At 41.9% G+C, this 24,719-nt stretch overlaps 1 protein-coding gene across 1 annotated transcript in view; it reads right to left on the bottom strand.

Moving 5' to 3' along the window:
• kif6 (kinesin family member 6) overlaps positions 1–24,719 on the bottom strand; it is a 289,502-nt gene that overhangs the window by 10,213 nt on the left and 254,570 nt on the right. Inside the window, exon 22 of the mRNA XM_060932833.1 lies at positions 17,383–17,427. Within this exon, the coding sequence (XP_060788816.1) occupies positions 17,383–17,427 (45 nt within the window). The remainder of the gene's footprint in view (positions 1–17,382; positions 17,428–24,719) is intronic.

A 24,719-nucleotide genomic window follows, 5' to 3' on the forward strand; every position in this document is an offset into this window, starting at 1 on the left:
AAAGGGCACGGAGCATCATCAGGGACCAAACACACCCACAACACAGACTATTCACACTCCAACCATCTGGCAGACACTACAGGAGTGTGAAAGCAAGAACTACTAGACTGACAAACAGTTTTTACCCCCAGGCCATCAGGCTTTTGAACCACGGATTATAATCACCATCTACCTCTATATTTCCATCAGGCTTTGAACCACGGATTATATTAGCAATTTTGCACAAGACATTGCACAGTATATCTACCTCTATGTTTGCCTCTCCTTTTTTTTTTAAAGACATTGCACAGTATATCTACCTCTATGTTTGCACATTGTTTGTTTGCCTCTCCTTTTTTTTTAAAGACATTGCACAGTACATCTACCTCTATATTTGCACACTTTTGTTTGCCTCTCCTTTTTTTGTTATCTTTTTTCACTCTACCTTTTATATTTTGCATTCCATATGCATTTTATATTTCATATTTTATATATATATTTTTTATATTGGTAAGCGTAGTTTGGTTGGGCAGTTGCAAAATAAGAATTTCATTACCCAATAATAAGTCGCTGTGTCTGTTATTGTGTATATGACAAATAAAAAATCTTGAATTTGCCCATTTTTCTACTTCATTTATTGCGGTTTGCATTTTTGTTTTGACATATGATGCATTGCGGCATCTAATCCATAAGGCCCCATCATCTGTATAGAGAGATTTACCTATACCTTGTTCAACTGTAGAGAAGATATCACTAATCATAATGTTAAATAATAGCAGGCTACACACACTACCTTGTGGAGTTCCATTTTCTATTGTGTATACTTTGGAATATTCCACACCTACCCTTACCTGTATCCTTCTATCAAATAAAAAAAATCCAGAATCCAATTATATGCCCTGCCAGCTATTCCCAAATAATCTAATTTAATTAATAAACCCTCTTTCCAAAGCATATCATAGGCTTTATATAAAAAAAAATACTGCTGCTACTACTACTTCCCTGTTAGTCTGTGCTTTTCTGATATCTGACTCTAAACATAATACTGACTCCATTGTATTACGGCCCTTACGGAATCCACTCTGATGTGGAGAAAAGAGATCATTGATTTCGAGAAAGTGATTTAATCTTACTGCGATTATTTGTTCCATGGTTTTGCAAAATTGTGAAGTTAACGCAATTATGGTCTATAACTAGCAGGGTCCAATGGAGCTTTCCCTGGTTTGAGTACTGGCACTATTGTTGCATGTTTCCATGCTACAGACCACTTGCAGTGATGAAAAGCGCAAATGCGCACGCGCGCCTGAAGCGAGCCAATCAGAATCGCCATTACAAATCGGGAAGAAGCAAACAAAAATGGCGATCACAGGGGAGGCGAGGATGCTGGTTAATACGTCTTGTTTTTTGTAACGTACTCGCTCGAAAATCATTTTTGTGCTTAAAGAAGCCGGCCATAGGCGTGCCCGAACAGGCCTAACTCACTAAAATATTTCTGCCTGAACGTCTTGGTCAGGCAAATCGGGCATTCGGGCAATGCCTGGTGTTGAGGCTTGCAGGTGATTACCCCTGCTTGATTTACTAGTCAAAAGTTTGGACACACATTCGAATTCAATGGTTTTTCTTTATTTTTATTCATTAAAAGACACTTCATGTCTTAAAGTAATGATGGATGTCGTTTCTCTTTACTTAGCTGAGCGGTTTTTGACATAATATGGATTACTACAGTTGTGGAACAGGGCTATTTACTGTATTTTGATGATTTACTGTTTGATCTCAATTACATTAAAAAGGCAAGAAATTGCACCAATTACTTTTTGACGAGGCACAGCTGTTAATTGAAAAGCATTCCAGGTGACTACCTCATGAAGCTGGTCAAGATGATGCCAATAGTGTGCAAAGCATCATCAAGGTAAACACTGGCTACTTTGAAGAATCTAAAATATGAAACATATTTTGTTTTTTGTTTTTTAAACACTTTTTTGTTTACTACATAATTCCGTTTGAGAATTTTTAGAGAGCTATGGCTGTGGTACAAGTGTCAATACAACATTGCTTTGTTTTCTGTTTTTAATGCCAAACATTTTAAATAAGTTAATAATTTCAAAGTCTATTAGTTTAGTATAATTAAATAATATTGGCTGGTGTTGAGTGGTATATCAAATATATTCTATTCAGCTAGCATGATACTGAACGAGCCGAAGACAAGTAGCTGAATGGAATATATCTGATGGACCACGAAAAAAAGCCAGCCAATATTATTATTATTATTATTATTATTATACATACGCATTCCTTTTGGGTGTCGATGCATTTTTCCCTTTCAAAATTCTCTCAAAATCTTCCGTATTTAACAAAGCAAACCTGGTGGCAATGTTTGTTTACAAATTGTCCCAGTCACTTGCTAGCGCAGAAGTTTTATGTCTCCGACGTATGACGTCATATTGTCTTGACAACCATGCAATATCGTAACCCATATTCAACGCTCATTCTCCATTGGGTAGAGTGATGTAATACATGTAGGATACACGATATGCTAACAATATTCCATGCTATTAAACCAAATGAATGAAACCCGCTAGAAGGGAATAGAACATTTTTATTCCATCGAAAAAGTGCCCTGTGTGTATAATATATTTTTTTTGCGGTCCGGTTTCCATCAAATCCTGCACTCTGATTGGCTGGTGAGCGGGTCCAGTTACTGACCCCAGTTACGGACCCCTGGCGACTCGCTTGTTCACAACAACAACAAACATAGTAGCATTTTTTGTCAACATTTATCTTTTTTTTATAAGATGTATTTATAAGATTATCAAAAATCTTATAAATTTTTGCCAGCATTTCTCAGGAGAATAGCATTAATTTTACACCATGGATAGCGATGACAGTCTTCACAGCGAAAGTGAGTTTTACTACCCTGAGGAAGAAGAAATAAAAGAAAACATTTCAGGAGAAAGCTAAAAACCTGTAACTATTGTTAACACTGAGCAAAAACATGGCTGAATCCTGAATGACTCAATTTTGTATAAATAGGGGACTACATATGCGGCAAAATGTAGTTTTTTTTTTCTTGCCATGGAAGTGCACTTGTATACCAAGGAGGAAGCCATTTGCATTACAGCCGTGAATGAGGATTCAAAATGGCGGCTCGGTTTTCCCTTTCGGGCACTCTCGTTTTCTGTTAGAATTTGGTAAAGAAAAAAATTAATATATTATTTACCAGCTTAAGGTCGGTCCGTATAGTGAAATACCGTGACCTCGGCCTTGAATGCTGACCTCAGCCCAGAGGACCTCGCTCAGTGCTTTCAAGACCTCGGTCACGGTATTTCACGATACGGACCTCCCAGCTGGTAAATAACATGTATATTTTAGACATGTATATTTTTTTAGTATGGCACATTTAGTTTTAAATATTATACTACACACCAAATCATTTGTTGAAACATAAAAAAAAAATACACTGCATACAAATTGATCAAGAACTGCTAACATTTAAAGACTGGTCAATTAAATATATGTAATTATCAGTAGCATATGCCTGGTAATATAGCTTGAGAACTAGATCACTACCTAACACTGGTGGCATTCTCCAAGTTAATATAAAAACGTACAGACATCAATAAACTTATTTCATTTCACTTGAAGTAGATAACTTAATGTTTGTACAAAGCTAGGTATATTGAATCTTTAATTGTCGAGGGACGTCTCTGAGGGGAAATGAACAAGGTTCTCGATTTATGGCCAAATCCTGCTGGCTCATCTTCAAGCTCTTTATGAGTTGAATCATCCAAAATTACCTGGAATTTTGTGTGCACGCTCATTATGCTCACGTTCATCACAAGGGTGGATATGTTCTGTATTTGCAGTATCGACGCTTCAGTGGATAATGGATCTCTCGGGCTGCTCGTTAATGACGGCAGTAATCCCAATGTGAAGGTCATCTCTATCAGCAGCATCCCGTATTTGTTTGTTTGCACTGTGGGACATTCAGCCAGGCGAGGAGATCACTTACGACTATGGGGGTTATGACCTGTCCTGGCGCAGAGGCACAGTGAGGGTAGTCTTATCAGGTTTTATTGTATATACAGTATGGTGTATGTACTGTATTGTAGATACAGTGAGACTTTAGCGATCCAAGACAACACAGGGGCCAATTTACGTATGACTAGATAAAGTGCAAACAAGAGCAGACGTTTACAATACATATACATGATGGTATGTTCATTATCAAGAAACTACTGGACAGGGTCATCAGGATAAACAGAGACACCTGGATAAATATTATGATCAAAATATGGGAGAATGAACACCACACAGAACAACATGGCCAAGACCTATAACCTTGGCTTATTTTGTGCAGGAAATGTACAGATAACTAAAGAGGCACAATTTTATCAGCTTACAAAATAGGTTAATAATATTTAATATAATTAAATTTATATTTTACTGAATTGCACAGATATTAAAAAAAGAGAGGATTTTGATTGAATGATGATTGATAGCTGATACCATACATTATTATACATACAGGCCATTTATTCCATGGAATAAAAACATATTCTTTTCCTTTCTAGCGGGTTTATTGATGTACACAACACTGTTATCATATCGCTTATCCTCTGTGTAATACGCCACTCTCCCCAATGGAGAATGAGCATGCAATATTGTTATAATATTGCATGTTGTCAAGACAACATGATGTCACACGTCAGAACTCATGCAAAGATCCAATGACAACTTTTCTGCCGCGCATGTGCACAATAATTTCTTTGTCGGCCAGGAAAGAGAGAAGATAGGGTTAATTCAGTGCTACTGCTAGGATTAAGCACTAAATAAATAAAACTGAAGACACGCTGAACACCCGAAAGGCAACCAAAACTTCATTAACAAAAAAAAAAAAAAGCTACCAAAATCTTCACGTATATTTACAAGAGAAAAACAGACCAACAGACATCAAAAAACTGGAAAAGAGAGCAATAGCGGAAATATTGTCAAAGTTCTACTTGGAGGTGAGGAAAAGTGATGGAGACTTTTACAAGAGGACTTCACTCGTGGACTTCACTCAGCAAGACTTCACTACTGCACCACCTTGCCACCCCAGATGCCAAACATGTGAGTATAATAATGTGTAAAATCAGATTTTTATATTTTTGGGTTCATGAGGTCATCAAGTTGTACATCCGCCTGAGATTCTTGTTAACGAGATAGTTCAGTTTTATTTGTCTTATGTATGTTAACATGGTGGGGTGGCACGGTTGTGTAGTGGTTACCACTGTCACCTCACAGCAAGAAGGTTTTGGGTTCGAGCCAAGCAGCTGACAAGGGCCTTTCTGTGTGGAGTTTGCATGTTCTCCCCGTGTCTGTGTGGGTTTCCTCTGGGTGCTCCGGTTTCCCCCAAAGACATGCAGGTTGGGTTAATTGGTGGCTCTAAATTGACCATAGGTGTGAATGTGAATGGTTGTTTGTCTCTACATGTCAGCCCTGTGATGATCTGGTGACTTGTCCAGGGAGTACCCTGCCTCTTGCCCATAGTCAGCTGGGATAGGCTCCAGCTTGCCTGCGACCCTGCACAGGATAAGCGTCTACAGATAATGGCTGGCTGGATGGATATTAACACAGGGTCAACTTTACAGTGAAATGCGTTGAACGAGATAAGAACGAAAAACAAATCTCTCATCACTGGAGCCCTGCAGGAGTTTAACAGTAAAGCAGTATAAAAATTCAAAGTCCTAAATGTAAAATAGAAATAATTTGAAATAGAATTAATAATAGAAATAATCTCAAGAATGAGTGGTTGAATTTCTTTTGTCGGAGTTATACAGGTTTACTGTATATCAATGTAAACAACAGATGAACTGCTGAGATTTTGGAACTGATCCAGGGTCAAGGTTACAGCCTGGTCAAGCAGCTGAAACAACAGTTTTTCCTTCAATGGCTTCCTTTCTGTTTGAAGTGTATTTCAAGAGAATTTCAGCCATACAAATAAATAAGTGTAACTGACGAGCAAATTACATTTCAGTTCTATGAAACTGGTCAAGAATTCTTGATTTTTGTACATGTGTAATATTCCATTTACTCTATATTTTACTCAAGCCTATCTATAGTTACAGAACTGAATGGGGGGAAAAGTGTCATTGTTTCTACTGCAAATGTAATTCACCTCTCAGGCAGCAGTGGGCACTAAATTACAAGACACCCCTAAATATGTTCTTCATAGACTAGTTCTAATTGTTAATGATTTATAGGAGCAGTGTGAAGAAGTGCCAACGTGAGCTGATAAAGCTATTCAGAGAACAGAATAAATAAGAGGTTACATTTCTGGTAATTCGTTAGTCACACTTTTACACTAATTAATGGCTATAATGTGTTGCTGATGGTATTTACTTGTCACTTGCGTGCAGAGCACATCTGTGGAACAGATGATCTGGAACTATATTCCATATCAGTGTCTGACATGTGAACATCTGGTTTGATTTCCAGTCTTTATATTAACTCAGTTACATGGCAGAAGAAAGCTCTGTATAGCAATACAGGAAAGTCTATAAAATGGACTTGTCTTGTTATTTAATTATTCTTTATTAAATTAATCAAATTAATTACTAATTTAATAATTGTTGTATTAATAATTCATAACATAATTTAGAATTGATAAATCATAATCATGCATTATATAATTATACAAATAAGTACATAAGTAATAATGTATTATATAATATTTATATAAGTTATAATTATACAATAAATTATCAATTAATTATTCAACATTATATAATTTATTATATTATATAATTAATATCAATTTTTTATCATTTACTTTATATAATTAGATTTATTGCAGAAAAATTGATTAATTTTTTAAATAACATCTGATTTTAAATTTAATTATTCTTTATAAAATAAATCAAATTAATTATTTACTTAATTGTATTATTAATTGATCAATATTTCTAATCTAGAATTGATATAAATTATATAATTATGCATTGTATAATTTATACAAATTAAAATATAATAAATTGCTCAATTTTATGATAGAATTATATAATTTATTATTGTATTTAATATTTATTTACCACCCCGATTCCAAAAAAGTTGGGACAAAGTACAAATTGTAAATAAAAATGGAATGCGATAATTTAAAAATCTCAAAAGCTGATATTGTATTCACAATAGAACATAGACAACATATCAAATGTCGAAAGTGAGACATTTTGAAATTTTATGCCAGCAACACATCTCAAAAAAGTTGGGGCAGGGGCAATAAGAGGCTGGAAAAGTTAAAGGTACAAAAAAGGAACAGCTGGAGGACCAAATTGCAACTCATTAGGTCAATTGGCAATAGGTCATTAACATGACTGGGTATAAAAATAGTGGACAAATAGTGGAGCAATATCAGAAAGGAGTTCGACAGTGTAAAGTTGCAAAGAGTTTGAACATATCATCATCATCATCATCATCATCATCTACAGTGCATAATATCATCAAAAGATTCAAAGAATCTGGAAGAATCTCTGTGCGTAAGGGTCAATGCCGGAAAACCATACTGGGTGCCCGTGATCTTCGGGCCCTTAGACGGCAGTGCATCACATACAGTCATGCTTCTGTATTGGAAATCACAAAATGGGCTCAGGAATATTTCCAGAGAACATTATCTGTGAACACAATTCACCATGCCATCCGCCATTGCCAGCTAAAACTCTATAGTTCAAAGAAGAAGCCGTATCTAAACATGATCCAGAAGCGCAGACGTCTTCTCTGGGCCAAGGCTCATTTAAAATGGACTGTGGCAAAGTGGAAAACTGTTCTGTGGTCAGACGAATCAAAATTTGAAGTTCTTTATGGAAATCAGGGATGCCGTGTCATTCGGACTAAAGAGGAGAAGGACGACCCGAGTTGTTATCAGCGCTCAGTTCAGAAGCCTGCATCTCTGATGGTATGGGGTTGCATTAGTGCGTGTGGCATGGGAAGCTTACACATCTGGAAAGACACCATCAATGCTGAAAGGTCTATCCAGGTTTGACTGACAGCTCCGCTCAGCCATTTCCTACTCGGATTTTGGTGGACTGTTTGACAAGTGACCGATCCATTGATGGTAAACAAGGATCGAGTGGACTTCAGTGGCGACTATGATATTGAATTTACACTTTGTTGAATTAATTCAATATCATAGTTGCCACTGAAGTCCACTCGATCCTTGTTTACCGTCAATGGATTGGTCACTCGTCAAACAGTCCGCCAAAATTCGAGTAGGAAATGGCCGCAACAGCCTCCGGGGGAATGGCTGAGCATAGCTGTCAGTCAAACACAAATTACCCAATGGGAATGCATTCCTGGACAGCCCACCCACACGTGAAGTTTGTGCCAAAACTGCAAGCAAAAAGTCAGGGAGCGCAAACGAGAAAGCTGGAATCACAACCAAAATAAATTACGTCAAACAAAACTGAGAAAGACGCGGAACAAAAATAAAAGGTTTCTGAAGAGTAATAGACTGATATTTTGCACGATTACACGAATAATTTGTTTGCCAGTCTAAAAAAATTGACTTTTTTTGTTATTTTGTATTTTGATTTGTCGTTTTTGTTTGATATTTCAAAAGTATTGAATGAACATTTTGGCACAAAATTGATTCCATAATTTAGGGGTTACATATCTGTACACACCCTTAACCTACTACTTGGTTGATGCCCCTTTGGCAGCAATTACAGCTTCAAGGCATCTTGGGAAAGAAGGTACAAGCTTGGCACACTTGTTTCTGGACATTTTTGCCCATTCCTCTTGGCATATCCTTGCAAGCTCCGTCTGTCACGCTCCGCCCCAGACATCCGCTCCTGAGTTTGTAGATCTTCGACATCAGCTCTGATCCGGATCCGGGATGGGAATTCCATCCTGCCTGCTTCCTCGTTCAGCAAGCACTCACCTGCATTCACTTCCTGATTACCACCGCTGCCTTTTTAAACACCGTTCTCAGCCACAGACAGTGCCAGAACGTCTCGTATGTAGACTCCAGCTGTTTTTTTGCCTTGAGAGTTTTTCGTGTTTTTTCCTCCAAGTGTTTTTTCATGTCTTTGCCTGCCTCGTTTCTTTCAAGTCAAATTTCACATTTTTTTAAAATATATCTGGACTATTTCCATTGTTTTCTTAATTGAATTTGTTTACATTTTTGCCATGCTTCTTTCTGGATTAAACCTACTACGCTTCTTGGATTACTGTCTGTGTGTGTGTTCTGCTTTTGGGTCTTAATTCACCACACCTCCAGCAACCCTAACAGTACGTTCTGGCCAACATGGATCCAGCAGAATTCACCCATCTGAGAACGGCCGTCCAACAACAAGGGACTCTCCTCGGGACCCATCAACGAGACCTATGACAAGTCAATCAGACCCTCGCCAATCTGTCCGACTCACTCAAACTCCTCACCATGCAGATGCAGCATTATCAAGCCATGCCTATACCTGCCCAGCCATCTCTGACTCCAGCTCCCGCCACCACCTTTCTCCGTGAGCCGAGACTTCCAGCACCTCAACCCTACGATGGAGAACCAGGTACTTGCAGATCATTCTTGTCTCAGTGCTCATTAATCCTAGAGCTGCAACCTCTGGTCTTCCCCACAGAACGCTCCCGGGTAGTGTATACTATCACGCTCCTCACCGGCAAGGCCAGGGAGTGTGGAACAGCGGCCTGGTACGCTGATGCACATTTTTGCTCCAACTTCAAAGATTTCTCCGAGAAGATGAGGGGAACTTTCGGCCGCTCCCTGTCTGGCCGGGAGGAGGCTAGAGAACTCATGGAGCTGCGGCAGGGGTCCTGGTCTACTTCAGACTATGCCATCGAGTTCCAGACGTTGGCGGCATCGTGTGGTTGGAACGAGAGCGCCCAGGTTGCCGCGTTCCTGCATGGCTTGTCCGACGCCATGAAGGACGAACTGGTATTGCGGGAACTGCCGTCAGACCTCTCCAGCCTCATGGACCTCGCCAACCGTATCAATGCCCATGTCCAGCAACGGAGGAGAGAGAAGACTCACCCCAGCTTCACTTCCTCTCCATCTCCTGCCTCATCCGTCGAACCCATGGAGGTAGACCGGGTTCAGGTGTCAGCTGAAGAATGACAGCGCCAGCGAAGCACAGGGGACTGCTTCTACTGTGGTCGGCTGGGACACATCTGCCGAGCCTGCCCGTTAAAGGATGAGCCCACCAGTGAATCGAGAGGCCCTGGTGGGCAACACTTGAAACCAGCCCCCCACTGATCGACCATTACTCCCTGTCGTCGTCATCATCTTTGACAACCAGCATCACCATCTCCAGGCCCTCGTCAACTTGGGGTGGACAGGACCCTGATCTGCTCCGCCACCGCCAAGTGTCTGGGAATCCCGCTACTCGCTCTCGACATTCCTCTCACCGTCCTGACACTCAATGGCACCGGCTTGACCACCATCACCCACGTCACCGCCCCGCTCACCCTGAGGATTTCCGGTAATCATTCTGAAACCATCCAATTTCACGTCATGAATGACCCCCACGTACCCATTGTTCTAGGATTACCTTGGTTAATGCAGCACGACCCCCACCTAAACTGGGCCGACAACACCATCTTAGGCTGGGGACAGTCCTGCCTAGTAGAGCCCTGCACTCCCGCGGGAGTCCCGCGGGACTCGTGGGACCCGCCGCAAAGCAGTGCGGCGCGGGACAAATTTTGAAAGCTCATTGCGGGCGCGGGCGGGACTGGAAGTGCACATATGCACGCACGGGCGGGAGCGGGAGTGCACATATGCGGCGCGGGTGGGAGCGGTGATAAGCTGTAATCCCGCTAACTAAAAACGTGCTTGAAATAAAATTTATAAATTAATTTATGTCTATCATACGGTATATAATTTGTGCTGGATATTTTATTTGGCATTAATAAAAACATTTTAAGATGCGTAAATTTGCAGAGAAAGTCAGATTGCCGGATTGAGTGAGAAATAGCATCTTAAACTTGCCATTGATCACTCTAATGACACGCAGTTCACACCCAGCTAGCAAGAGAACCATGAGTGAATTGATTTACTTGTTGTGTTAGTCTACAACTTTAACCAGAGAGACATGTTACACAGTGACGGTAGGCTTGACTCAATGCTATCCCAGAAATCCTTCCTGTAATATGCAAATTTGGCCGCCTCTGATTGGACAGCCAAATTTGCATATTACAGGAAGGATTTCTGGGATAGCATTGAGTCAAGCCTACCGTCACTGTGTAACATGTCTCTCTGATTAAAGTTGTAGACTAACGCAAGCAGGAAATCAATTCATTTCTTTTACTAGCTTTGCTTTGCAATAAAAAAAAAAAAAACATTGGTACAAAGCAAGCCCATTCACTTTTTTATGCTGATCAGAGAATTACAATGGTTTCTCATGTGATAAAAATGTGTGATTTGTGATTAAATATTTTAATCGTTTGATAGCACTAATTATTATTATTAGAGATGCTACATGCTGAATTCAGAAATAAGGTAAACAATAACAAACGTGAGCTGTAGATATTTATGCTCAAATCCACTCAAAGTAGGGGGTGGGGCACCATCACACTGTGTCAAGACAAGAACTTTCCTGAGAAATAACACGAACGTCTGCATCATGCGGGATTTGCGGGTGGGAGTGGGACAAAATATGGCAGGCGCGGGCGGGAGCGGGACTGAAAATCATAATTTTTTTGTGGGCGCGGGCGGGAGCAGGACTGAAAATCATAATTCTTTGCGGGCGCGGGCGGGAGTGGGACTGCACAATGCGGGCGCGGGCGGGAGCGGGACTGAAAAATCCGACCCGCGCAGACCTCTACTGCCTAGCTTTCTGCCTGCACTCCACTCTGCCTCCTGCCAAGTCACCACAGCCTTCAGCCAGTGAGTTCCCCGACCTCTCTCACATGCCTCCGGAATACCTGGATCTAAAGTTTGTCTTTAGTAAGATCCGAGCAGTGTCCCTCCTTCCTCACAGACCCTATGACTGGAATCGACCTCCTGCCTGGGACGGTGCCACCCAAAGGACGACTCTCTCTCTCCCGTTGAAAGGCAAGCCATGGAGAAGTACATTTCCGAGTCCTTGGCAGCTGGGATCATCCACCCTTCCTCCTCCCCAGCAGGGGTGGGATTCTTCTTCATGGAGAAAAAAGACAAGTCGCTCCGCCCCTGCATTGATTATCGAGGTCTCAACACCATCACGGTCAAGAACCGCTACCCACTACTGCTCATGACCATGGCCTTTGAACTACTTCAGGGAGCCAAGGTATTTACCAAGCTGGATCTACATAATGCCTACCATCTTGTCAGGATCAGGGATGGAGATGAGTGGAAGATGGCCTTTAACGCCACCATGGGTCACTACGAGTACCTGGTAGTCCCCTTCGGCCTGACCAATGCTCCCGCAGTCTTCCAGGCACTCGTGAACGACGTCTTAAGGGACTCTCTCAACATCTTTGTTTTCGTGTACCTGGATGACATCCTGATCTTCTCCCGCTCCCTGGAGGAACATCGGGGTCATGTCCAGCAGGTCCTCCAGAGCCTGTTAGAGAATAAGCTGTTTGTCAAGGTGGAAAAAAGTGAGTTCCACCAGAGTTCCGTCTCGTTTCTGGGGTTCATCATCTCCCCAGTGAGGATCCAGATGGACCCCCTCAAGCTTGAGGCAGTCGCTGACTGGCCCACCCCATCCTCACGGCGGGAGCTCCAGCGTTTCCTGGGGTTCTCTCATTTCTACAGGCGCTTCATCCGCGACTTCAGCACGGTGGCCGGACCTCTCACGGCGTTGACCTCAATCAAGAGCCTGTTCAAGTAGGGGAAGGAAGCAGAGAAAGCCTTCTCCATGCTCAAACGCAAATTCACCACAGCACCTGTCCTCACCATGCCCGACCCGGCCAAGCAGTTTGTTGTGGAGGTCGACGCTTCTGAGTCCGGGGTCGGAGCCATTCTCTCCCAGAGGGTCAATGATAACAAGGTCCACCCCTGCTCCTTCTTCTCTCGCCGACTGTCCCCTGCTGAGCGGAACTACGACATCGGTGACGGAGAGCTGTTGGCCGTCAAGCTGGCCGTGGAGGAGTGGAGACACTGGCTCGAGGGGTCGGATCTCCCCTTCATTGTCTGGACCGACCACAAAAATCTAGAATACCTCAAGTCCGCCAAATGTCTCAACTCACGTCAAGCCTGATGGTCTCTCTTCTTCTCCCGATTCCAGTTCACGCTCTCCTACCACCCAGGCTCCAAGAACGGCAAAACTGACACCCTGTCCAGGATATTCTCTTCCTGCCAGGAGGAGTCTAGAATGCCTGAAACCATCCTCCCCCCCACACTGTCTGGTGGGGGCCGCCCTACTTGAGGTAGATACGTTAGTGCAGAAGGCCCTGGAGCAGGACCCCCGGGCTGGTGACTCTAGCAATATACCACATAACCACCTGTTTGTTCCCTGTTCTGTGCGAACCCAGGTGCTGCAGTGGGGTCATGGATCCAAGTTGGCTTGTCACCCGGGAGCTGCTCGAACCCTGGCACTCATTCAACAATGCTTCTGGTGGCCAGCGATCAAGGAAGACGTCCAGGAGTTCGTGGCAGTCTGCGACACGTGTGCCCGGAACAAGACAGCCAATCAACCCCCTGCCAGCTTGCTGAGACCCCTCCTGACTCCTCATCGGCCCTGGTCACACATCGCCCTGGACTTCGTCACAGGACTCCCCAACTCAGGTGGCAACACATGCATCCTCACAGTCATTGACCGTTTTTCTAAGTCAGTCTACTTCATCCCTCTGCCCAAGCTTTCCACAGCTAAAGAAACTGCCAAACTACTCACCCTCCACATCTTCCACATACACGGACTCTTCTCTGACATCGTCTCCGACCGGGGTCCTCAATTCAATCTGCAGTTCTGGAGGGCCTTCTGCAAACTCATTGGGGGCTCCTGTAGTCCCTCATCAGGATTCCACCCTCAAAGCGATGGCCAGGTGGAACGGGCAAATCAAGACTTGGAAGTGGCACTCAGGTGCATGGCATCCAGGGATGCCGGTTCTTGGAATAAGTACCTACCTTGGGTTGATTATGCTCACAACACTCTGCCTTCATCTGTCACAGGTCTCTCACCCTTCCAGTGCTCCCTAGGTTACCAACCACCACTCTTCCCCAACCAAGAGGAGGAGGAGGTTGCTGTACCCTCAGCCCAGACCTTCATACGCCGCTGCAGGAGGACGTGGGCATTGGCCTGGAGAAGATTCCTACGCTCCACCCTAGCATCCAGGAGGCAGGCCGACAAACGCTGCTCTAAGGCACTCACCTACCGGGTGGGGCAGCGGGTCATGCTATCCACACGCCATCTGCCTCTCAGAACCGTCTCCCGCAAGCTGGCTCCCAGATACGTAGGACCCTTCCTCGTCAGTAAGGTAATCAATCCATGTTCCGTGAAACTGGCATTACCACTCACCATGCGACGCGTTCACCCCACGTTCCACATATTGAAATTGATGTTGAAACATCTTGTCTCCAGTTCTTATATATATATATATATATATATATATATATATATATATATATATATATAAAATCACAGTTGAAACATCTTGTCTCCAGTTCTATATATATTGTGTGTGTGTGTGTGTGTATATATGTGTATATATATATATATATATATATATATATATCAGGGTTCTCCACGGATGGAAAATATAGGGGGGTGGGGATCAATCGGATGACCTTGAAACAAATTTGCATACATTTACATATGTCATTTGCATAAAATACTCTCAATAGTAATCATTTAGAATAGAGGAATCAATTGGACTGGTACAAAACACATCATACATCAAACATTACACACTTACACATCATATTCAGACACATTGAAATGGAAATGGAAAAAATATATTTTTATTTAGCAAACTACAAAAAAAGAATAGAAAAGTACAGAAAAGTTTTTGTATTAACTATATTCACACTGCTCCACAAAAGCTGACATTGTTTGAAATGGAAATGTAATTGCAGGCACCACTGTAAAAAATAATTTTTTTTTAGAGAGTAAAGTACATTGAAAAGATGTTGTTTTAACTATATTTACACTGCTCCATGGCTATATTTACACTGCTCCATCCATGTTCACCAGTTAACAGTCTAAGAAGATAAAAAAGAAAAATGACATTGTAATTTAAACTCATTCATACAGACTCAAGCAAAATGCATTGTAATAGTTACACAGCCTAACATGATCTCTAAAATATGGTTGCACAAAATGCTTTGATATTTGAAAGAAACTAACTCAAAATTACCTGCTTTCCTCTTTTCTACAGTAGCACTTCCTCTTCTACAGTAACACTGACAGCCAGGTTATATCCTCACGGTTTTATAGGCAATATCACGCTTGCCGCACCAACTTTGAACTTTTTGTTTTTATCCTTTATTTCTCTGCCGACAATAAAAATCAGTTATCTTGAACTTGGTGTCGATTCACACGTTATTATAAAGGCGTTATCTCCCGGCGCAAGAACAATGTGTCAAAAACACTGAAGTGTGAAACGCTTTTCTTAGACTATAATCGTCAGACTGACTAAACTAATTGCTGGTAAATGAGTTTCACACTCGGGTGTTGTCGCGTTGTCGGTACTCCAACAGAGAAAGGCTATCTGTCACAAAGAAAAAGTGACATCTCTTCCTTTTGTAAAGGGGCGGCAGAAATTAAACGGGGGCGGGAATCACAGAAAGGGGGGCGGCCCGCATCTCTAAAACCCCTCGTGGAGAACCCTGTGTATGTGTGTGTGTGTGTGTGTGTGTGTGTGTGTGTGTACTGTCGCCTCACAGCAAGAAGGTCCGGGTTCGAGCCCCGTGGCCGGCGAGGGCCTTTCTGTGCGGAGTTTGCATGTTCTCCCCGTGTCCGCGTGGGTTTCCTCCGGGTGCTCCGGTTTCCCCCACAGTCCAAAGACATGTCGGTTAGGTTAACTGGTGACTCTACATTGACCGTAGGTGTGAATGTGAGTGTGAATGGTTGTCTGTGTCTATGTGTCAGCCCTGTGATGACCTGGCGACTTGTCCAGGGTGTACCCCGCCTTTCGCCTGTAGTCAGCTGGGATAGGCTCCAGCTTGCCTGCGACCCTGTAGAAGGATAAAGTGGCTAGAGATGATGAGATGAGATGAGATATATAAAACCATAACCTCATGATGAAACCAGTTCATTTCCAACTACATTTTTTTAAAATCATGGTTAAAAAAAAAAGTAAGACCTTCATAAACACATGATATGCCAGTTTCCCCCACAGTTCAAAGACATGCAGTTAGGTCAACATGGGGCAGCTATGGCCTGAGGTCGGGCTGAAGTGCCCTTGAGCAAGGCACCTAACCCCCACCAACTGCTCCCCGGGGACTGTAGCATAGCTGTCCACTGCTCTGGGTGTGTGCATGTGTGTGTTCACTGCTTCAGATGGGTTAAATACAGAGGTTAAATTTCACTGCGTGCTTCAGTCTGTACTTGAGTGTACGTGTGACAAATAAAGGCTTCTTGGCTTGGCTATTTTTTTCATACAGATGCCATTTTAAGAACAACAAGATCAGTGAAGACCCCATTATGTCTGGACAGGTATTGCTTCCCATTTTAAAAAATTATTTATTTTCACATTATTTTCATTTGATCTTATTAATGTAATTCTAGAGAGGTTCTGTTGTTGGCTAATTGGTTTATGCTTGGACTAGTGGCATCAAATATTGTTTAAAACCTTGCGAGTTTAACAGCAGTTCACTGACTACATGCCGAGTCAAATACGGTATGTGTGTGTGTGGGGGCTTACAAACAAACTGGAAAATAAATGGTTACAGTATTTTTACTACATTTATAATTCTGAATTATTCCATGAAGTAGATGTAGATTTCCTCTTTTAATGAAAGCGTTGATATAATTTCATGAATGGTACAGTAATTACAGCACATGGTGCATACTGTACATGTGGAGGTTGTGTTCTGTTCCTTTATTTAGATCAGAAACTAGTTAATATGGTACACCTTAACTGTAAGGTTAGTGATGGTTAAGCTTGGCGGAAGGATATGGTGTAAGGTTAGGAGGTCATGTATTATGTTGTTGTCAGTTGTCCGAGAGCTGTGGTGGACATTAAAGTGATTAGTGAGCAGAAAAGCTGTCCCCGTGTTTTCTATTCTCCCATGACCCAAAGTTAACTTTTAAAAGTGGTCCAGGAAAAGCCACGTCATACGAGCAATCCCATTCTACTTTGTGCTTTCTCTCAGCTGGAAGCACATGAAAAAAAGTTAGAAATGAGCTTGCAAAAAATCTTCACAAAATGCTCATTTAAATGCTGGGCTCTTTATTGAGAGCACACCAAAGTGAAGAATTCTTGAACACACCAAGTGCATTTATTATTATTATTGCCCTGTGATGACCTGGCGACTTGTCCAGGGTGTACCCCGCCTTTCTCCTGTAGTCAGCTGGGATAGGCTGCACCTTGCCTGCGACTCTGTAGAACAGGATAAAGCGGCTAGAGATATTATTATTATTATTATTATTATTGCGCCTTTGTCATACCCAAGGTCGCTTTACAATTAGTAGAGGAAAAAAAAGCACTTTGTAGCACTTTGACACATCATGATACTTTTCAAAATAACTCGTAACTTGTTTTATTCTTGTTGTACCATGTGAGTGATGTAGAGCTGACATCTGGTAATGAATAAGCATCTGAATCTCACCTAACACATCAGGTTGGATTTAAAGTCAAGTCATTTGTATAGCGCTTTTAACAATAAACATTGTCGCAAAGCAGCTTTACAGAATTTGAAAGACTTAAAACATGAGCTAATTTTATCCCTAATTTATCCCCAATGAGCAAGCCTAAAGCAGGTATTGTCCTTAATTTAGAAGAAACTGTCAAAAAAGATTAATTTTTTAATTGCTCCAGAACTGATTTAATATATCAATAAAAACATTGTTCTTTTATGAAAGGCATCCTGTTTTATTGTGTTGCAGATGACTGATGACTTGGGAAAGATGGAGTATAATGAAGAGGCAGAACAGGTAACTATTCACATGCATCAGCTGGAATTTAGCCTCCATTTTGTGCTGGTTTTCTTGCATTCTCTGCAGTATGCAACTTTAGTCCAAGATAAAGGCTTTCTTTTATTATTTTCTAGCAGATCTTGGAGCAGCAACAGACTTCTATGGATGTTGAACCACGTGTGGAAGAACAGTCTTGCCCAATGTCATCTGCACAAGTTGAAATCTGAATATAATATAATCATTTTGGAAATTCTTTGTATGCCTAAAACAGGTGTATAAGAAGTAACAACAAAACTCTTTCTGTATATAGTCTTTCTTTCGTTGCAGCAATGTCTTATTTTCTTATTGTCCGACAGAGCATGTGTAAAGAAGAGCAACCCGTGGGTCTGGTTGTCAAACACAACTATCAGAACAAGTATTAATGCATGATAAAGTAAAGGATCTGAATTTTTTTTAAAGCAGTTTTCCTATTGTGCAGGTCTCTAGATAGAGATCAAGTCTAATCTACGAATAATCTGAGGAGGCAGTCAAGCCCAGAAACACAGAGCAGCCACAAGGGGGTGCACATAAACAGCATAACTCATGAAGGGCTTTCCCATTCGGACGCAGGCTGGTGAAAAGACACAGCAGCAGTGTCATGATGATTCATCTCAGACTCAGAATGCTACACAGGTATGACTTCTGATGCCAAACAAGAACTTTTTTTTTTTCCTTAGTGCACTGTGCGACTCTCACAGAACTAATTATTAATAACAAGTGTTGCCAGGCAAAACAAACCTTGCCCGGCCGCACTTATTTTATACCTATATTTGTTGATAACGATAATATTTCTCAATTATCAGCTGTCAGGTTATAGTCCTATGAAAATCCATGACCTTGAGTTTGACATTTCAAAGTCATTTAAGGTCAAAGATTATGGCAGCAACTGAAAACCCATATGGGACTTTTTATATGTTGATAATGGTAAACATCTGGCCATCATTAACCATTTTAAAAGTTATAGCCCTTTGAAAACACATGACCTTGAGTTTGTCCTTTCAAGGTCAAAGATCATGGTGCCAAATGAAAGCCCATATGGGAGTTCCTATATGCTCATAATAGTAAACATCTGTCTACCATCAACCATTTTCAAGTTCTAGCCCTCTGAAAATTCATGACCTTGAGTTTGACCTTTCAAGGTCAAAGATCATGGTGCCAAATGAAAGCCCATATGGGAGTTCCAATATGCTTATAATAGTAAACATATGTCTACTGGCAACCATTTTTGAGTTATAATGGAAAATGTTATTTTGACCCATTACCTTGGCCCCCCTGACTTTTAACCCTCAACCGCTACAGAGACTATCCAAGCTACCCCATCATGCAGCATATAGTTGTAAGCAGAATTGAAAGATGCACAGTTTGGTTTGAAGTCAAAATGATGAATTTGAAGAAAGTTATTGGAAAAAGAAAAAAAAAGACCTTTCCGGTGACCTTGACCTGATAACCCCTTAAAATTTAATCAGGTAATCTACGGACCAAGGGCGGCACAGTGGTGTAGTGGTTAGCGCTGTCGCCTCACAGCAAGAAGGCCCGGGTTCGAGCCCCGTGGCCGGCGAGGGCCTTTCTGTGCGGAGTTTTGCATGTTCTCCCCGTGTCCACGTGGGTTTCCTCCGGGTGCTCCGGTTTCCCCCACAGTCCAAAGACATGCAGGTTAGGCTAACTGGTGACTCTAAATTGACCGTAGGTATGAATGAGAGTGTGAATGGTTGTCTGTGTCTATGTGTCAGCCCTGTGATGACCTGGCGACTTGTCCAGGGTGTACCCCGCCTTTCGCCCATAGTCAGCTGGGATAGGCTCCAGCTTGCCTGCGACCCTGTAGAACAAGATAAAGCGGCTAGAGATAATGAGATGAGATGAGACAATTAATGAATTTAGATCCACGTGGCCCTAAATTCTCTGCTATGTTTTCCTGCTTCACCATGACGCAATTCAAGATACTACGTCATGCATCACGTGGTGGGCTTTCCCCGTTTGCGCAAGGCATTGTGGGATACAAATTTGAAACAGGAGAGAAAAATGGAGGACGTGAGTGTGCGAATGAAACATGAAAGACCGACTACAGTAATGGAAAGTGAGAAGAAAAGACGTTATGTTGCGCAGGTAAGGAAACGCAGGACCAAACTAATAAATCTCGGCGGTCAGTGAGCACCTCGGTGTGATCAGCTGTTTGTTTAGCGACAGAATGATGGAACTGTCAGTGCACGGTCAAAGGTAAACCTGTAGATGGCAGTAATGCAACACTGTGGATGCCAGCTGCCGTAAAATCCAAAAGAAGAAGGTAAACTTGCACATGTGCACATGGACTTTCTCTGTCTGCTTGACTGCGCGAAGCAAATGATTTCTTGCACATTGCTAGGGAATCCCCTCAAATTAACTAACTTCCCTGCCACAAAATGGCCTGATATTTTGAGATATTACAGAAATAAATGTACATCACAATGACCAAATTTCAGAAGGAACTAAATTTCACCGGTTTTATGAAATCAAAAGGCCATCTTGCTTTAAATTACTACTGTCAGAGCCATGCTGATGTAGATGAATAATCAACACTTCCTCATGAATCAGATTCCAGAATTCAACAGTGCTGTAGTATAAGAATGTTTGTTTTTTACTGTCTTGTATCTTGACATGACACATTTACCTGCATTCCTTGTATTTATTCAGTCATCTGAAGCTGATCAAGATTTATACCTTCACAACAGGGACAGTAATGATGAAACGGTTTCATCAAATGAAAAATTCCTACCTGACACAGACTCGGACGATGATTCTGACACAGAGAAGCCTAAAAAGGTGGCTAAAATTTCAGTCACATTAAAGAAGAGGCAATTTTTAAATAGTAGTCTCTTGTGTCCGATGATGACTAGGAGGTCTTTAGCATTTGTTTGCTCGCTTATGAGTTGCTTTCCCCAGGTTCAAAATAAAATTACAACCACATCTTTCACAAATAATGTTTGACACCAGCTGCCCATGACGTGACTTGTGTTTTCTTCATTTTTCCGAATATACAACCATCACATCACAGCCGCCCAAATGCAAACCTCCAGTTAGCAACTTCCAGCTTCTCAGGCCTGTCACTGTTGGATCATCACCTTAGGTCTTCCTGCACCTCCATACTTTGCACGGTAGATCAGGCTATATTTATTGTCGTGTCCCCAATAAATGCCTGTCTGGACTTCAGAGCTTGTATTCCGATGGCACAAAAGATTGGGATGATCGGGAAGCTCCAAAGCTGCCCTGTAGTGTTCTCTGACTGGACGGTTCTGTTGCTCAGTGACCATAAAACTCAGTTCATCCAAGCACCAAGAGGTCTTATTCAACCATTGTAAACTGTGGGTGGTAAAAGAGAGCAACTGGACTTGCTTGTGTCCAAGTCCAGTTGCTCTCTTTTACCACCCACAGTTTACTATGACCTGGATGACTGAGAATCTTCACAGACATCAACCATTGTACTGCAAGAGTGTCTTCTGCTTGAGTAAGACGGTGCCTCCCTGCTGCCAGAGGTGCTCTATTGTCCGTACCCTGGACAGGGGCCCTTACCGGGTGCTGTCAACCTGAGCCTGATTCAGAATGATTGAGTTCCACAGGCTACAAACCTGTACTTCGGTTTTGTTTGTGGAAAGGCCTGCACGAAAATAGCAAGGCATTTAAAATTAAACAGAAAAGACAACACTGAGATTGCGATTGCTTTTAAGCGAGGAGAGAGATCAAAACAGTGCTCGCACATCCTTGAAGTACTAAGGAACAGAGGGAATTACTAACATAACAAATTGGTTCTTATTAATGGCACTGGACTGATAAAAGCAAGACAAAAGCCAAAAGATGATACTCTGACACACAAGTCTGAATACTGCATGTACTGTAAAGGGTTCTACATGTGTAAAGGACTGGGTTCGAACCTCATGGCCGACGGGGCCTTTCTGTGTGGAGTTTGCATGTTCTCCCCATGTCTGTGTAGGTTTCTCCGGGTGCTCTGGTTTCCCCTACCGTCCAAAGACATGCAGGTTAGATAAAATACCCAGTCACTGGGATTGTACAAGCCAGTGCATACTTGGTGCTGGTTCCAAGCCTGGAAAGATTGGGGAGGGTTGTGTCAGGAAGGGCATCCGGTGTGAAAATCTATGCCAAAGGAATTGAAAATCAATTTGGGCTTCGCCTTGTATCCTTCCCACGTGACTATGTGACCTATGCAACAAATTAAATTTATAAGAGTGCTCTGAGAGCACAATATCCCCCGCTGGCAACTATGCCATAACTGGTAAAATGCGACTGAATTTAACGAAATTACAATATGCGTATTACCGACATATAACAAAGAATCCTGCCAAGTTTCGTGAAATTCCTCCAAAAATTGAGAGAGGAGTTGATTTCAGAAGGTGAGTACCCTTCCTGGGACAGACATCACCATGACATAATCCCTCTTCGGGCCTTTCGGCCAGCAGGGGATAAAAATTGAGGGAAGTTGATTTCAGAAAGCAAGTACACCTTGATGAAATTGTCAAAGTACAAGTTTGTTAATAATCAAGGGCATAACTCCGGTAAAATTTGCCCATATTAAAAAAATTTCAATATGCATACAAGTGTCTATAACAAAGCCTTTTGCCAAGTTTGGTGAAATTCCTCCACATAACTGTGGCAGCAGTTGATTTCAGAAGGAAAAACACACTCTCATGAACTTGTCAAAGTACAATTTTGTTCATCAAGGGCTGTAACTCTGGTAAATGTGACCCAATTTAACGAAATTACAATATGCGTATTAGTGACATATAACAAAGAATCCTGCCAAGTTTTGTGAAATTCCTCCAAAAACTGTGAGAGGAGTTGATTTCAGAAGGTGAGTACCCTTCCTGGGACGGACGGACATCGCGACGACATAATCCCTCTTCAGGCCTTTTGGCCAGCAGGGGATAAAAATTAAATTAAGACGATCGGTTTGGTATAGCGTTATTACAACGCCTGCATTTAAAGCACATTTCAGAGGATGTAAAGAAAATTCTTTGTAATCTGCATCATGATGAAGTTGCACAGACAATCAGAAATTATGAGCAGGCCTACTTGAAACTGACAAGATTTCTTTGACAAAAAGGGCAATGGCAAAGAAAGACACATTTGTTCGAAAAAACACGAGGATGCATTGGAAAGTTCTTGATCTTTTTATGCAATAAATTTGTGATAAGGAACTTGGCAGAGGCATCCAGCTTTTCGCTGGTTAGTGAAGCAATCAAAGAAATTGCTGAATTTAATGAGGGGGAAACAAAAAAAAAAAAAAGCTTTGCCATACCAAAAGCCTCGCACACAGAATTAAATTGACTTTGAGGAAATATTGCATCTTGAGCACACAGAAAATCACTTGCAGTTGTAAACAAAATACTAATACATGCAACTTGGATCTTTATGGACTTTTTTAATAAGGCACAATCTCAGTTTGCTTTAGGTGAAGAAGATTCTTCAGCATCCAGTCCAAGTCTTTTTTTACTGCTGTTCATCAACAATGTGAGAGTATTTCACTGCTATCTGGAAAAGGCTACAAATTGTGTAATGAAGGAACTGAGGGAAACACCATCTGCTCAGAGTTATGCTGACCTTTGCAAAGTGACCCTGGCACAAATCCTGATGTTTAATTGCAGACACAAAGAAGTCTCATAGATGACCGTCTAAAGCTTCCAGGAGAGACACCAAGTACAGGCTCTTGAAATCTCTGAGGCATTAACAGAATTGGAAAAAGTGTTTTGTGAAGAAATCGTGGTGAGGCAGAAAACAAGTACCGATCATTTTAACTCCAGGCATGATCAATGTGCTTGTGCTCCTGACTGAAAAGTGAAAGTGTCTCCAAAAGCAGTATTTGTGTTTGACCAACCCAGAAGTAACAAGTGCTACAGAGGAGAAAATGCCCTGCGAATCTGTGCCAATGAGTGTGGTGTGACAAATCCGGATAAACTGACATCCACAAAATTCAGCAGATACATTTCTACACTCAGCCACATCCTCACCTTGAAGAACCACGAGATAAAGAAGCTGGCCAAGTTCATCCGCCATGATCTATGCCTGTGTACAGAATACTACAGGCAAACAGAGGCCATGCTTTGCTTGGCCAAAATCTGCAAACTTATTTTGCCATGGAGAAGGGGAGTGCAGCTCCCTAAGAGGACCTCTCTTGATTCTATGGTCAGGGGTCCACGGCCGAGCCCCACCATCACCCATTTTGTTGCGCCTGAAAGACGGTCCTGGCTGTAAGACATTAGGAACTAAGTCATAGTGGGTTTGTGTCCTGTATACTGCCAGCAGCTGACAGGGGAGAGGGAGAAGGACTTTAAGTCCGGCCAGCCCTATTGGCCCAGACACCAGCGGGAACCACTAGGAGTTTGGGCTCACTATGCTCTCTGCTCCGTTCCCCTGAAGCTTATGGCAAAAACCCACAAGTGGGCTCCCTTCTCCTAAAGATAGTCATAGTTACTCCTGTTTGGACACTCAAGATGACCTTGTATTACTAGGTATTTACCTGTTCTTATTAATTAATGGTAGTCTATAATATGCAAATAAGCCTATAAATATTTATTGTATTAATTTGTTTTGATAGAAATAGTTTTTTTTTAATGAACATTTCTATTTGCCATTCCACCAAACAACTGCAAATAAGGGCAATTAAAATACCTTTTCAGATGAGATCAGGGAGAATGACAGTGAAGAATATTTTGAGGAACACAATGGAAGGGT

This window comes from Neoarius graeffei, chromosome 11, assembly GCF_027579695.1.
Source record: "Neoarius graeffei isolate fNeoGra1 chromosome 11, fNeoGra1.pri, whole genome shotgun sequence".
NCBI lineage: Eukaryota > Metazoa > Chordata > Actinopteri > Siluriformes > Ariidae > Neoarius > Neoarius graeffei.